At 35.9% G+C, this 15,619-nt stretch overlaps 1 protein-coding gene across 1 annotated transcript; it reads right to left on the bottom strand.

The window, feature by feature from the left end:
• Window positions 1–323: 323 nt before the first annotated feature.
• Window positions 324–12,311, bottom strand: LOC110440797 (Fanconi anemia group E protein-like). Its single transcript, XM_021483935.1, has 13 exons — window positions 12,194–12,311; window positions 11,386–11,620; window positions 10,183–10,366; window positions 9,327–9,477; window positions 8,844–9,161; window positions 7,550–7,608; window positions 6,785–6,874; window positions 6,252–6,395; window positions 6,002–6,122; window positions 5,761–5,836; window positions 5,132–5,204; window positions 1,045–1,170; window positions 324–559 (listed from the first exon to the last, which is right to left on the bottom strand). Exons 2-13 carry the CDS (start codon window positions 11,598–11,600, stop codon window positions 458–460), a joined length of 1,659 nt encoding a protein of 552 aa, XP_021339610.1. The 5' UTR covers window positions 11,601–11,620; window positions 12,194–12,311; the 3' UTR covers window positions 324–457.
• Window positions 12,312–15,619: the final 3,308 nt, after the last annotated feature.

Here is a 15,619-nt window from a genome sequence, read left to right as displayed (position 1 = left end):
AAAACTTCCCAATATATCAGTACATATGAAGCATCTTAAAGTATCAGTACATGGATGAGGCTTCCTCCACTTCAAAGATCTTATTGATGTGTGTGATAGCTACATGTATTTCTAAATGAAGTTCTCATATTTTAACTGCAAATAGTTTCTTTGTTTGTGTTTTACGTCCTATTTACGGCTGTGGTCACTTACGGTCGTGTCAGGATTTGGTGGTGGAGGAAAGCCGGAGTTCCCGGAGAAAAACCACCAACGACAAGTGCAAAGCTTGTTAAGTTAGCTACCAAGCATGGAACTACATCTGTGTATTATATCCCGCTGTTTTTATCAGCCATAAGAAACCTTTCATGGTATTTGATAAGCATCTATGTTTGGTATCGTAACCGTAACTGGACATAAATACTACAAAACATTTCACAAACCATTTTTTTTTTAAATGTATCTATTATGGGTTTTTTATTCATTTTCTTATTTTGTTCAGTGCTGCACGTAAGGCCTTTCTCAGGAACGTTTCGTTCTTCTGTACTTCCTTCTCCATAACTTCAAGGATTTCGATGGTGAACTGGAAAAAATGGAGAAACTGAGTATGCAAGTTTATCTAGACAAATCTGGTAAAATATGAACGTCAGTTTATTATCTTGGTGGCCAATAGTTTCAAACCATGATGTGCAATATCTACTCTACGGTAGAAACATATTTGTAACACTAAATGACCCAACCTATTAAAAAGTATCCAAGAGACGGATGTATTTGGTGCTTCTCTTTATGTCAGCTAGGTTTTATAATATAAGTATACTAGTGGGCTCATTACATCTTTGCATTGATCAAGACATCGGTCAACGACACTTCAAAGTACTCCAATCATATTATCCCATTTTTTTTAAATTTCTTTTTCAATTTTATAACTTGTCCATTAGAAATTTCAACATAAAGCAAAACAACTACAAGCCCTATCTGTATATTTATATTGGTAAATACTTAAGTTGATATGATTATTCTACGATTATTGTGGGTTTAGCTCGAGCATCCATGAGAAAAAGCATGTACCTTGTGTCCGTATTTGTTGACAACAGCCAGTAATAGTTTGCCATACTTGAGATTCTTTTCCAGCCCACAAGAATTGGTGTGGAATGTAACCACCATATCTTTAAGCATGCTTTCAGATAGTTCCACCTGAAAATGTAATGTCACCAATCACACAAGGTTTCATTTGTGACATTTATTTTAATAAGCACTTCCAAGTACACGTCATGTACATTGTAAACAAATAGGAATCTTTGAGCAGATGATGTATACTACGTCAGCATCATTTGATGTTATATAGCCCGGACACCTATTTTAAATGTCCGTGCTATAAACCTTACATTGGGTCTTGGACGGGACACACCGTTTGGATATTCAAGAGTCATGCTGCGATATGCATATTAATAATTAAAGTCCATCCAAACGGTACAATAAGCAATCGAAAAGATATGACCACGACGTCATCACCTTAAGTGTATCAGCAACTTGTATCCACTCTTTACATGTATCGACCCACTAGTACTGTATGTGGGTCAGCATCATGAAAAATCTCAGATTTAAAATGAGTGTTAGGTCAAAATGCGTTACCCTACCAGCTGCCTTTCACCAACAAAATGGGAATAATCATAATAGTTAATGACGTCATCATATAGTTATGTCATATAGTGTACGTAACAATGATATTAAACTCGAGTGCACGTCTATGCTTCACATCGGAATAAAACAGATAATTTTTCAATCGGTTAAGTATTTTTTTATCATTTCATGCAGAGACGTATTTAACACATTATACGTCTCTGTTGTATGTCCGTACATTTTATGTTGATCTTCAGGTTGAGATAATTAAGTCCTAATAGGGAATTTGAATACCAAGAATGTCCGAGAATCTATGTTCAATTGATCAATTTATGCAGGTTGGTGTTCTCTACTGTTATCAGAGTTTACAAGTAAGCGAATGTTTAGTAGGGGAATGTCCGTGTTAACCATGGTATTGGATGTCTTCATAAGATCTGTAGTCTAACATCAGTATGTTAAAACTGTTAATTAGATGTCCATTGTATGACTGTAAGAGTGTGTATTGTGTACTGGAGTCTTGTGTTATCTGCTGTATCACTATTCCGCGATCAGTTAGTGTATATAAATACACGCCAGTAAAACTAATTCCGTGTTTATTCTGGAATAAGTTGTTTTCTAGTTCAAATTATTTACCAAATCGGTAGATTATCAGTTTGTTCAGTCGTTTCCTCGCTTGTTTATGGATAAAGAGGATCGAAATACGAGAAAATTTGAAGTTCACTTCCAATGTGGGTCATGTAAAACCATTCGGTAAACACAGTTGGTTCGGACGTTTCCTTTAAGGATGCAGTTTATCTTCATTACATAAAGCGAACAAAACGGCGTGTGTGATAGCCAACGTCCTCTAGAGAAAAAGGGGGAATGCGAGGTTCAACGTCTGCTCAATAGTGAGTTCAGCGTCCCCTACATATATATGAAGTTGATGGATACATAAATGGGATTCATTTGCCAGGACGTAAGAATAACAAATGGTATTAGCAACTGAAATGTATAAACAACTTGAAGGCAATAATTACATAGGTTGCGATCGACAGAGCAACGCTTTCCAAACATATCTACGGTAAAGAAATGCAGACTTTCATCGGCTATCCACAGTGTTAGATCATTAATGTACGTGAAATGTTACTGTGATTTGATGTTACCTTTTATCTAAAACTTGTACTGTTTAAAGTGTAGAATGTAAATAAATGGGATATTAACTTGTTCCTTTCAATAACACAAACGTTAAAGGCGTACAACTCGTATTCGCGTACGAGGGCCGTTTAATAAATTCTGTCACCACACTGATCACGTACGAACAGGCAATAAAACAGTTTGGTGCCTTTGCAGGCTACAAAAGCATTAAAAGAACAAAACACACAAAACGCATGCCAACTTTCGACATTACCCAAAAAAAATTGAACAAGTTATTCATTTTTGAATGGTAAGCACTCGTGACTAGTGACTTCTTTTTAATGCTAAATAGAAGGTTGTGACTTAATCTGAAATACGCTCCTATACAGCCAAACAAGATACTTGCAGAGTTATGCAGCATATAAAAGGCACCTCTGCCATCACATTGAGAACAGTTTTCAGGTGGGTGAACAAATTCAAGAATGATAAAGTTGAAAGTTAAGGAGAACAGCCGGCCAGTTGTTGCAGCATCAAAGAGCATTGCTGCTGTGAAAGAAATGATTAAGGACGATGGTCGTTATAATGTTTCTGAGACAGCTCATATGGTTGGCATTAAACATATCACATAGTGACCAAATGCTTGAAATTATAGAAGCTTTGTGCCCGATGGATTCCCCATTTGCTGACATCTGAACAAATGGCCAAACGTTTGAAATGTATTGAAGGTACAGTAATTTCAACTCCAGAAAGTTATCTGATTTACTTACAGGGGATGACATCTGAGCATATTATTTAAAACCCCAGAGGCGCAAAAATTACAAGAGGCCCAAGGACCTTAGAAGTCACCTGAGTTATATCATAGGTACTGGCTGGTAGCTTTATTTTATTGTTTAGATGTGATGTGGAAATCAGCATGTAAACTAAGTGAAATCAATTTTGCCCCCCCCNAGAACGAATTACAATTTAAATAAAGCCCCTGATGATTTTCTTTCCATGCAGAGAAAATGAATGTAGTACCTCTGAGTCTGGAGGAGAAGATTTTTGAATATTGGTTAATTTTCCCTTTGGGGCCCCACCCTGGCCCTAGTGGTTGGGGTAGGAATCCCAATTTTACAATTTTGTAGCCTCATCTACCAAGGATGATTCTGACCAAGTTTAAATAAAATAAAATCCACTGGTTCTTCAAATGTAAAGTTTACGCACGACGGACGGAAAGAGATTAGAAGCAAAGCAAAGACATAAAAACTGCCTAGAAAGTTCTGTATGACATTTTTTTTTCAATTCTAGTGGGCCTGTGGTTCAGATACTGTGCAGGGAAGGGAAAAGTATCACTGCCAAGTTTTACACAGAGACCAAGTACTGAAGCCTAAAAGATTTTAGATGAAAAAAAAGTGTCTAAGTAAAGGGTCCACTTAAGTCATGACAATTGCTTTATCCCACAAAAGCAATATTTTAATTGGGGTTTTTTAAGCAAGAGAAGGTAGACAAGATCAAAGTCCCTGTGACTTCTTCCTGCTTCCTTTTCTATAGAAAATGTGAAAATGTCTCTGGGAAACAATATGCCTCTATGAGTGCTCTTGGTAGTGCAATCTCCCAGTGTTTTGCTAGCATACCGTGGGGAGACTATCGAGCAGCGTTTACATCATGGATAGCACAATTGCAAAAATGAGTTTTTGCTAAGGGGGGATACTACAAAGGATTGTAATGGAAAGGTCAAACTAATAACATTATACATGTGATTCCTGACATTATTGACAGAGTGTATTGAATGGACCTTGAACTTTATTCAGACTGTAATTTCTAATATCATGTATGCAAGTTATTCGTCTTTTTGTATTAATTGCACACTTACAGTGACAATTAACAACAAACTGGGTATACAATGTAGTGATGTTGTATAGTTATGTTATAAGACGGGGAAAAAGCTGATAATCTAATTGACAAAGTGTTGTTTATCGTTTCATTAAAGAGGACTATGTGACGTAAATACTAGTTAAATACGAAATACAGTGCAAATCATATGCATTTAGTTTCATTTTCATAGACATACTGTAGGTGAAATCCTTAAAAGAGAAATGGTGAGCACATTTGAACAATTCAACTATATTCTTTATTATACTGAAGAAGAATGGACACCCTTTTGAATTGATTATCATACTTACACAGACCATATTAAATTACTGTTTTCATTATTCTATTTAACCATTGTTGATGCTCTTATTCCTGGGATCTTATTTTTGCTGACTGTAATTAAGCAGAACACCGCATTGTGTACCTTACATGAAGATATGTTTTCAAATCTGAAGGTATTAAAAGTTTAGCGGTGGTTAAAACCTGAAGAGCTCCCATCTCTAGTAATGTATATGAAGCTGTCAACACCAAACAATTTGAATCTTTCTGTAAATATATAAATGTCTCTTACCTTTGTATCTATGAGAGTTTGATAAATGCAGACAACATGCTCGTCCAGACGTTTGGTACATTCTATCATCTTTCTACAACAGACATAACCCATACACACACATGATCCTCAAGAATTTTTGAAGTGGACGCAAATTTTAACAAATATTCTGGTGACATTGATGGGAATACTTACTAGGGAAATTGGTGGATATTTTTTCAGTGACTATAAGAAGTGACTTTGGGCAATATTTTTCAGTTGCAAGACTATTGCTATTAGGGAAATACCTTCTGTAAAACTGAACGGATTGTTAGTGGTATCTTCAATGCCAAATCTGGTTGTGATTTCAAGTCAATCAGGTCATCAGAATTCGAGGTATCCTATGTAAAGCAATGTGAGGATGAATGCACAGAGATACAAAGTGATTACTGTAGTGTCGTAAATATACGTCTAGGAGCTGGTCTCAATTTCGATGAAGTAAACAGTACTTTATGCCATTATGTAACATTTAAATACAAGCCACTCAGGCAAATTAAAATGAAACAAAAATGTTCATATTGAAAATGTATGTCTGACATAATGTACAGCTGATAGTAGTGGTTGGCGTGTACAGAAAAATGTAAAGTCTTATTTGATCATGAATGGCATACTTTATCATCTGTGCACGTGCTGAATCTTGAAGATCTGTCTTGATGACTTTACAGAATACATCAGTCTGGGCTGAACCTAGGACGAAAATACAGAGAGCAATGACATTTCTTTCACCATCATATCAAAACATTCTGACTCGTTTCCAGTAAATAAAAGAAATTCCAACATCTTTAAAGGGTGATTTAAACATTCGACTTCATTTCTAAAATGAAATAAAAGTTTATAGAAAGTATCCAATACCTAGGCCTTGCTCCACACACTTGACAAACACTCCCTCTATCAAACCTCTTGGAAAGCGTTCTGCAGAAAGGGAGATAACTCCCAAGAGTTGACGAGATGCACTATGTTTCAAATCAGCAATCTGAAAAGTACCAAATATTGGGATTATAATAATGTTTATTTCAAATCAAAATTTAGTTCACATATTGAAGTTTCCAAAAGAACCTATAAGTTTAACATGATTTTTCAGGATCATTAATGGCATATGTACCTTAGGATGGACTACACTTCTCATGAACTGGACACTTGCAGCTTCGCTAAGGATACTGGCCAAAGAGGTCAGACTTTGGCATGCCGACAAAACTTCACTATCGGTCAAGGAGCAAAAGTTCAATGCAAGAGCTACCGATTTTATCTGAAAATGAAATGCACAGAAATTCAATTTTATGTGTTCTACTCTAATTCTTCACCACCCAAACTACAAATTTTGCAATTTTATACTTATGTAGGATCAGTTATTTGCAAACAGAAAAAAAACCAGTCAAAACAATTATAAGAAATAAAATTAAATCAAAGTTCATACGAACTGACCACAACAAAAAAATATCAAATAGGCATCAAGATGCACAATAAAAACTGGAGGCAAAACCAAGTGCTTCGGAAGGGTAAGTATTTCATTTACCACATGTGGCACCTGTCATTGAGTAAAATGCTCATCTGGACTTACCCTGGAAAACTTTCAAATAAAAGCATCTTTGTTGCGGCTTTTGTTGCCACTCTACTATATACAAAAGTCACATTTACCTGATCAGGTGTAGCTATTAGGAAAAGATCAATCTCTGGTGGTGTCTCAGATCCACTCTGCCAGCTCTCTTTTAGCTTCTCACCTTTACCCTTAAAACAAAAATACATAACAAGGATAACAAATGTAAACAGTTTTTAATTTCTAGATCATAAAGATGTGGTTAACTTTAGTATTAATAGTGAGTATATGCCGCAGTGAATGTGCCCGACAGACAGACGGATAGACAGACATAAGCCCCCTACCTTATTTGGTAACAGTTGGAGTAAAGAAAAAGAAAGTAATCAAACTTACCATGTTACAGTTATATCTTATGTCATTAAGCCAATGAGTGTAACAGTAAAGTCTACAATAATACAGGGGTAACAGACAAACAGACATGGGCTTTTCCAGAAGGAATATATGGAGAAGCAGTGAGGCATTTTAAAAATGAAATACATATTGCTGTTTTTTTAAATTTTATTTTTGAGAATTTGTAGCTAGGGTAGGGGAAAGAAAGGAATTGGGGGCATTAAGTGTTACAGAAAGTGCCTCCCCAATAATTTTATATAAGTATGTAAGGAAAAGCAGTAACTCTATTTCATACAATTACGCATAGCTGTTGAATTCCTTTCCAAACACATATCACTCAACACACTGGAAGCTGTTTCCACACCATTTGTCATATAAACATCATACATATAATTATAGCATTGTTTAGAAACAATAATATGTATTAAAACACACAAATGTTGAACCTCAATATTAAATGAATTTTTTATCCTTACCAGTAGCACAGGATCAATGTCTTTGTCCTTACAAGTTAGTTCCGCTTTCATACTGGCATCTACAAACAAAATGATGTTAAATTATTAATCATATTTCTATTTTGAGTGTCACATGACTGTAGTTACAAGTCACATCATTGTAAAACATTTTTACTCGGGTATGGTGTCACCTTTTAAACTTCTACCTTGCCTGTATAAACATTTTGCAAAATTAAAGTCTGCATAATTATATACCAATCAACAAGTACAATTACCAAGGCCATGGCACTGTTACGGAAATCCATTTTACAGAATGAGTGTATAGATTGTCATGAGCTCTTGCTGATAGGGAGGAACCATTCTTTGCCTGAAAATTGCTGGTATCAAATTATTGTTTTCAGATTTATATTTTATGGTAGAGTTGATATACATCTGTAACGTCACCTTTATCATATCATAAATATGACCATTCACAGCATGGACAGAAGCATTTGTAACTTGTTTTAAGGTTCCTTACTCTTCTTGTAAACAATGTCCAGTGTCCACAATATTAAACAAAACCATTTTACAGTCTCAGAGATAGTACAAGTGCTCAATTTCTATCTCTACCTAAATAACGTAATATATATGTTCTACAAACTTACTCAGTGCATTTGAACAAATTCTTGCAGCTAACAATTCACCAGTTTCAATATTAATTATAATCCCTAGTTAAACTCCTATTAAATGTTTATTCAGTAGCAACTAAATAAGGCAGAATATTGCAAGAAATCCATTATCCCCTACTTCTAGACAAACTTTTGCATCAAAAATGAGCAAAGGGACGTAGCTCTTTATATAGCATGGCATAATATCCAATATCAGCATGTGACATTCCACTATCCCAAGGGGTACTCACACAGAAGGTGGCAATTGCAAATGGCATAGTACTTAGTAAGATGTGACCTGTAAACGGTGACCCATGGCTATGGCCATGGAGTGCAAATATATCATATGGATTCTATCGTCCGCTTCAACATAACGATGATAATGTGAAAAATGTCTTAACTCATCTATTAGCTACATGTAAGATGTGATTGGCTAACCTGTGGTTTAAACTTCAGTCCATCCTAACTAATTATATACAACACCAAAAGCATGAGCGCCACTCCAGTTAAACATTTTCATTGAAAGCAAAAGTGCACTTTATCCATTGAAAAATTTTCATGATATATTTTGTCATCAAAAATGCATGAACAATGTCTCTGCAGTTTGAATAAATCCAAATTATTTTACTAAATACTTCTACGGTACTACAGCAGTAGTTCTCTCTCACCTGTCTGTGAATCCCCCTCTTTAGTCACAGTAGAGCATGGTTCTGTAACTTCCATCATCACCTCAGCTGTGTCATCGTCATCGTCACTAAGGATGGTAATCACACCTGCTGGAAAAGCATTGTCCATATGTTGTATTGTCTTGACACCTGGGAAAGTGGGAGTTGATGCCTCACCTGGTGAGTGGGGTGGGTCTGCCTCACCAGGTGAGTGGGGTGGGTCTGCCTCACCAGGTGAGTGGGGTGGGTCTCTCTGATGATGGTCATCACAAGTTTCCATATTCTGGGGTATTCTATCTATTTCAGAAATATCATGACTTTCTGAAATACAAAGACAGGTTTGTTTCAAATCATTGATAGGTAACGAACTTGAGAATCAATTTATTACAATATTTACATCACATCTTACATGAAATAGGAGAGATTGGCAGAAAGTTTTACTCATGACTACAGTACATGACTCTAAGATATGAAGTACGGCCTTACCTGGTAATTTCTTCACTGGAATTTTTTTCCAGGAACACTGTTCTGTTGATTTTTTCAGCCTGTCGCATAACGATGTAGCTAGATTTTGATTCCTGCTTGTAAATGTGTAGCAGGTTTCGGACAGTTGATCATCACTCTCCTGACTTTTTAGCTACAGAAAGTGAAGATGGATTATACCTGTACGAAGTGAAGACACGGAATCCGGGTGTACTAGAGCAGGAATCTGCCCGTATTTTTGAAAATACACATTTATCTGCACGGTTCATCAATGACTATATAAATGTTATAGTCAAATGATGTTATGATGACACAGAAAGTAAAATCATTCAATGGATTTTAAATGTTATTGTTCCAGTTAATATGTATTAGACATGTAAACCTTTGTAACTATATTTTAAAACCCAATAGAGTTTTTAATGATCCACCTTTTAAATATAAACTTTATTTATTTAACAACAATTATGAAACAAGTTATTTCAACTTATATTAATCACTCTTGTTGGCCCTGATGTTAGGGCGAGGGTGACCCCAACCTTTTCAAATCCGATCGGGGAATCGAACCCCGGTCGCCTTGGGGAAAGGCAAGTGCGCTATCCACTGCACCACCCGACCATCCATGATCCACCTTGATATTTTACATATACCTATAACTTCAGGTACAATTGTTATTACTTTCTCTATGAGCATTTATTTTTTATCTTATTGTAAGCGGATAAAAACTGATATTTACCTATCATTTCAGGCTATTTCTTTTCTTTTGAGCTTACAATTTTTACCTTATTGCAAGTGGCTAAACACTGATACTGACCTACATGTACATGTAAATGAGTTTGGTTTTTGAAGAACTTTCTCTTACCTTATTGTAAGCGGCTAATGTCTTCAGTAGAACGCTTTGCCATGATTCTGAAGCCCCATAGTAACACTGAACATCCTCAACAAAGTCTGACAATCCACTCGGTGGGATCTCTCCTCGATGTTGTAAAACAAATCGAAGAAAATGACATTGTATGTCACTGGGTAGCTGTACAAATCTTGGCTTACTACAAATAGATTAAGGGACATCTTACTCATTTTTTGTTGTTATTTACCAGTACATACATGGAATATAGATATATCTTAGATTGTTTGTTAAATGCTAGAAAAAGCATATGTGTTAGTACTGTATATAAGATCGAACTATCGATGAAGCCATTGGCCATTTTTTAAAACAAAGAAGCGAATTACTCTATTGATGTCGTGTTATAATTATTGAGAAACCTTTCATAAAAAGTATAAAATTATAGGAAAACTTACCTTATTTACCCATATCACATTGTATATGTTTGGTAGCCAGAAAAAAATATGTGTATAAATATTATGAAATATTCAGTTAAATATTTTTTTCCTTTCTCTTTCAATTTACATATCATGAAGGAACCCATTTCATTATAAACAATCATTGAAATATGTACTTTTAACTTTGATAAACACTGTAGTGCACTGGAGTTACATCATAGTTTACTGGAGTTAATTCAACATTGTTGTGAACTGGAGTTAACACTGAAGTGAACAGGAGTGCACTTCAATGTTTTGTCTAGTGCACCTCCTCGTTCACTACAATTAAGTGCACCAGATACCAAGTTAAGTTTGATCCAAACTGTAGCTGTTGTTCTATGATACCAATGGTGAACCATGCACATATGCGCAGCTCTGTATATTGTTGTACAATTCCACTAACCTATTATGCCATGGCTAGAAAGCGCACCTTTTACATCCATATGTTTTGGCTAACGAATATTTGCCATATTTTCTATGAGTATCAATAAATGTTGGTCGGTCTAGTGGAATTTTTCAAAACTGCCCAGCTGGCTAGTACTCTAAATATGAAATCCCCTGTCCATCTAAAATAAATTTACCTATTACAACCATGTCCTGTGGTTCAGCAATCATATCCGTACACACACATTTAACCATTCTGCAACTTTGTCAGAATTTTTTTGGGAGAAGTTAAAATGGTTATTCCCTGGATAACTATATATAAGGGGCAATCTCTGTAGCTCTGCCAAAAGAGAAAACTTACAAGATCAGGTCAGCTCCTTCACAAACTGGCTCCTTGACCAACAGACCTGCCAGTAGCTCATCCCAGTCTGGGTGACCACCATATTCAGAGTTTGCCTCAGTCTGGTACCAAATCGCAGCAGCATTGTCATGGTGATGGTCCAGCCTCATGGCACCAAACAGACCCCACCATGAAGGGGGCAGCTTTTGTACCAACTGGGGAGTTGTAAGGGACATCACTAGGAAACTTCGAAAGGCTGGAAGAAAATCAAATTTTTACTGACATTATATTGTATTACCATCATTATATATGGGCTTATATATACATTTTCCCGTCATATGCCCAGAGACGTATGTACAAAATGTACATTTGTATTTAACATGTCTCTGGCATAACTTTCCTCCATCTAATGATTGACCACAGGGGCTTGTATAAACTTATATGATAAAATTAGCTAGAAATACCTAAATTTCTAGCTAATTTTATCATATAACACTTAAATCTACAAGCCCCTGTGGATTGATGAAACGGGATCGATACCCATTTTTGCGTCCTGTCGTGTTTCCTTAAAGACTTTTAAGTTTATGTGAAATTAAGCAATAATATTTCTTTTTAATTATTTCAAACAATTTTAACTAGGCATAATAACAGGTGCATTACAGGAACATGCATACTGTGCACTGCTATGAAAACGATTCGTCACTACAACAGTGAGCTCGAGTGAGTGACGGTACATATGTATGCCTAGCTGTATGTGTCACGCCCCCTTTTGAGAAATATACGATTCTGTGGATGGCATTTCAAATATTTGCAAACCATTCATACTCACTGTATCCTTATCAGTCGCTTCTGTCGTATCCAAAGATCTCCTTAAATATCGCAGATTACAGGAATGAAGATCGACATCTATCGCTGTACATGTTATGTACGAAGTTTAATTTCCCGCGGTAAGTGCATTACTTCCTCTTTACTGAAAAACGTGATACATGGGAGGCAACTCTTGTGATCTCACCAAAATTTTAAAACAACTACGTACGTACCTGCATGTATCTCAACTATATATTGAAAACCTAAAACTGGATGTAGCAGCTATCCATGATTCCAATACTCTATATCATTATAAGACAAACTCAACACGTATTGTTATGTTAGTATCATACAAGTTATGTCTATTTACTATTTTAGTAAGATTTTGGACTGAAAGAATTTTTGGGAAAACCACTGCAGTGTGAAATCACGGAATTCGATTCTAAGTCCGTGGTAAAATTACCATACACGTACGCGTATACTCATGAACAGGGTGGATTGCGGAACAAATTGACATAACAAATGCCTTTATACGTAAAACGATTTATGTAGATAGCAATATATCGTGTGTATGCAAAGGTGTTTAAAATTCTGACTGTAAATTGAGATTTTCTTATTTTTTTTACATTCCAAGATTTGGTGTGAATCGCATTCTCGGTGAGCCATATGCATTCGATCATTATACTTTCAAGTCATAGACAAAAATAAATACATATTGAAGTGGGGGGGGGGGGGGGGGGGGATACACAAGGAGAAAAAAAAAATTCCGAACACACTGGTATACTTCATTTCATATTTTCTAAAATTAAGTTATTTTCACTATTTCTATTGTCTCAATTGAGATGTCATAAATAGGATCTTAAATAAGTTTTCATTTCATATGAGATTTTATGAAACGAGTCTTATGAGTTTTCATTTTTGCGAGTCTTGGCGAGCAAACATTAAAACTTCGAGACGAGTTTCATAAAAGCTCATATGAAATGAAAACAAATTTAAGATACTTTTTATCACATAACTCAGAAAACTTACATTTTGACAGGTTTTAAAGCCAAAATGTAGAGGGCTTAATCAAACGGAGACAGGCATATTGCATTTTGTTGCGCCATTCACAATTTAAGACGTCACGTCATTGTCCATATTATGACATCACAATCGATTTCTGACTGGCACAGCCAATGGAAAACGCTCCAGGGTATATTACACTAGTGACATATGTAAAAATATTACACGGGCGAAAAGGATGTGACGTCATTTCAATTACACTTTGTATAATTCAGCATTTAGTTCAAATAATATATTTATCGTAGAATGGAACAGCTGTCAGTCCTGGGAGGGTCAGCGGTATCCAACCTAACAATTATGACGTCCTAATAAGGTTGACGTAAACCGAATCGGCTAAATGGCATTCATAGCCTACATGAATGCAATCTGAATGTCAGGTTATAGTTATATAGTGGCAATGCCATATAATGGTAAATATGTAAATATTGAACTGATTTAAGTTGGTATCCATAGACAATCTGAATGCTTAAACCATTTGATGACGCTACAATGTCGCAATGCATTACAGTGTCATTATACACAGTACACGCACAGTATATGATATAATGTCGTAAATTTTCTGTATGTGTATGAACAGGCTGTAATGTAATGAGTCATGGGTGTATTCACTTAATAACACAGTAATTATAATCCATCTTCGGAAATCCGGTCTCGATACAAGTATCTTCTCAACACCCCGGAAAATGTCATGACAAAATCAAAGGTTCACAATCAGCTATTTCATTGGTTTCAGGTATAAAACCTGCCAATACCTAGCTGTCATTTGAAGAGTACAACTGAGCTACTCCCAACTTCACAGCCTGTCAATTTTACCGTTGCAGTGTCGCACGATTCCTTTGATTTTCGTCAAAGACCGTGATCATACTTGTCTACTTGATTTGATTTTGTCTTAACATGTTCCAGGAATGCAGAAAGGTACGAGTATCGAGACTGAAAACTTTGGATTTCGTGGATAATGGTAATCATCGATGACGTTTTATATGAAGCAATCGTTCTGAGATGCCTGTTTAGCTTATCAGATATTAAAGGTGTTGGCAAAATATTTGCAGAAATCATTTTCAATACATCTGCCGTGACAGTGAATGTATCCCAAAGTCATCAATTTGAACGCATTTGATAGCTCTTTATCCAAGCAAGCTGCAGGCCAAATGTCATTATTTTGGCATAGTGGTCCAAAAGAAGCTGGCTTAAGATTTGCTTGTCAGGGGTATTTATTTGAAAAATGTGATTGCTCTTCACCAATGCAGGATACAAGCAACATTGAATTGTTTTAAGCCAAGTTTCAGCACATCTGAAGACGATAGCTTTTGAATAAGCTGGAAGCCTTTCACCATGGCAAATATTATCTTGGGTCAATTATCATTGCTCTAGGTGTTATAGTTTTCGAGAAGATGTTGTTTGAATTTTTAACTCTTTCGAACGTATTGGTGTTGAGTGTAAGGCAAGGTAATGCATTTAACTTAGTAGGCCTTCACCCCAAGAAACTATACAGACCAATAAAACAGGAAAGTGATCATAAAATTACCTCATTAAAATGCACATGATTATTCCAACTTCAAACTTGACCTGAGCATTGGCATCATACAAATGCACGTCAGATATGGTGAAAGTGTAATTTTGAACAAAAGAAAATCCATTAAAAAATGGACCGGGACAACAAATCAGAAATGAGGGAGAGCCTTGAACTACTAAAGTATACACCGATTCTGCTCAATATTATCCCCTCCCAACGAATGTGCGAATGTACGTATGTTACACTCTTTGTCATCGACCTAACTACTTCATTCCTCAACGGAATTTCATGAAACTTCATACAAGTGTTCAGTATGACAATACCTTGAACAAGTTTGCGTTTCGGGTTTCTATATTGAAGGTCAAGGTCACTTTAACTATTTTTAGAAAACACTTTGTCATCACTCTAGCAACTTCATTTCATAAAACTTGATAAAATAGCAATGCCTTGAACAAGTTGCGTGTCGGGTTTTTATGTTGAAGGTCACTGTTACTATTTTTAGAAAACACTTTGCCATCACTCTAGTGACTTCATTCCTCAACGGAATTTCATGAAACTTCATGCAAGTGTTCGGCTTTCTATGTTGAAGGTCAATGTCACTGTTACTTTTTATAGAAAGCGACTTCATTACTGAACGGAATTTTGTGAAACTTCATGCAAGTGTTTGGCACGGAATGCCTTGGACAAGTTTTTTGCATTTCCGGTTTCTATGTTTAAGGTCAATGACGGTCACTCTTACTATTTTTAGAAAAACTATGTCATCGCTCTACGGACTTCATTCCTCAACAGAATTCATGAAACTTGATACAATTGTTTGGTATGACAATACCTTCAGCAATTCCCAATTCAGGTTACTGCGTTAAAGGTCAAGGT

The sequence above is a fragment of the Mizuhopecten yessoensis genome, unplaced genomic scaffold (genome assembly GCF_002113885.1).
Source record: "Mizuhopecten yessoensis strain PY_sf001 unplaced genomic scaffold, ASM211388v2 scaffold1779, whole genome shotgun sequence".
In the NCBI taxonomy this organism is placed as follows: domain Eukaryota; kingdom Metazoa; phylum Mollusca; class Bivalvia; order Pectinida; family Pectinidae; genus Mizuhopecten; species Mizuhopecten yessoensis.
This window is presented reverse-complemented; position numbering and strand designations above follow the sequence as displayed.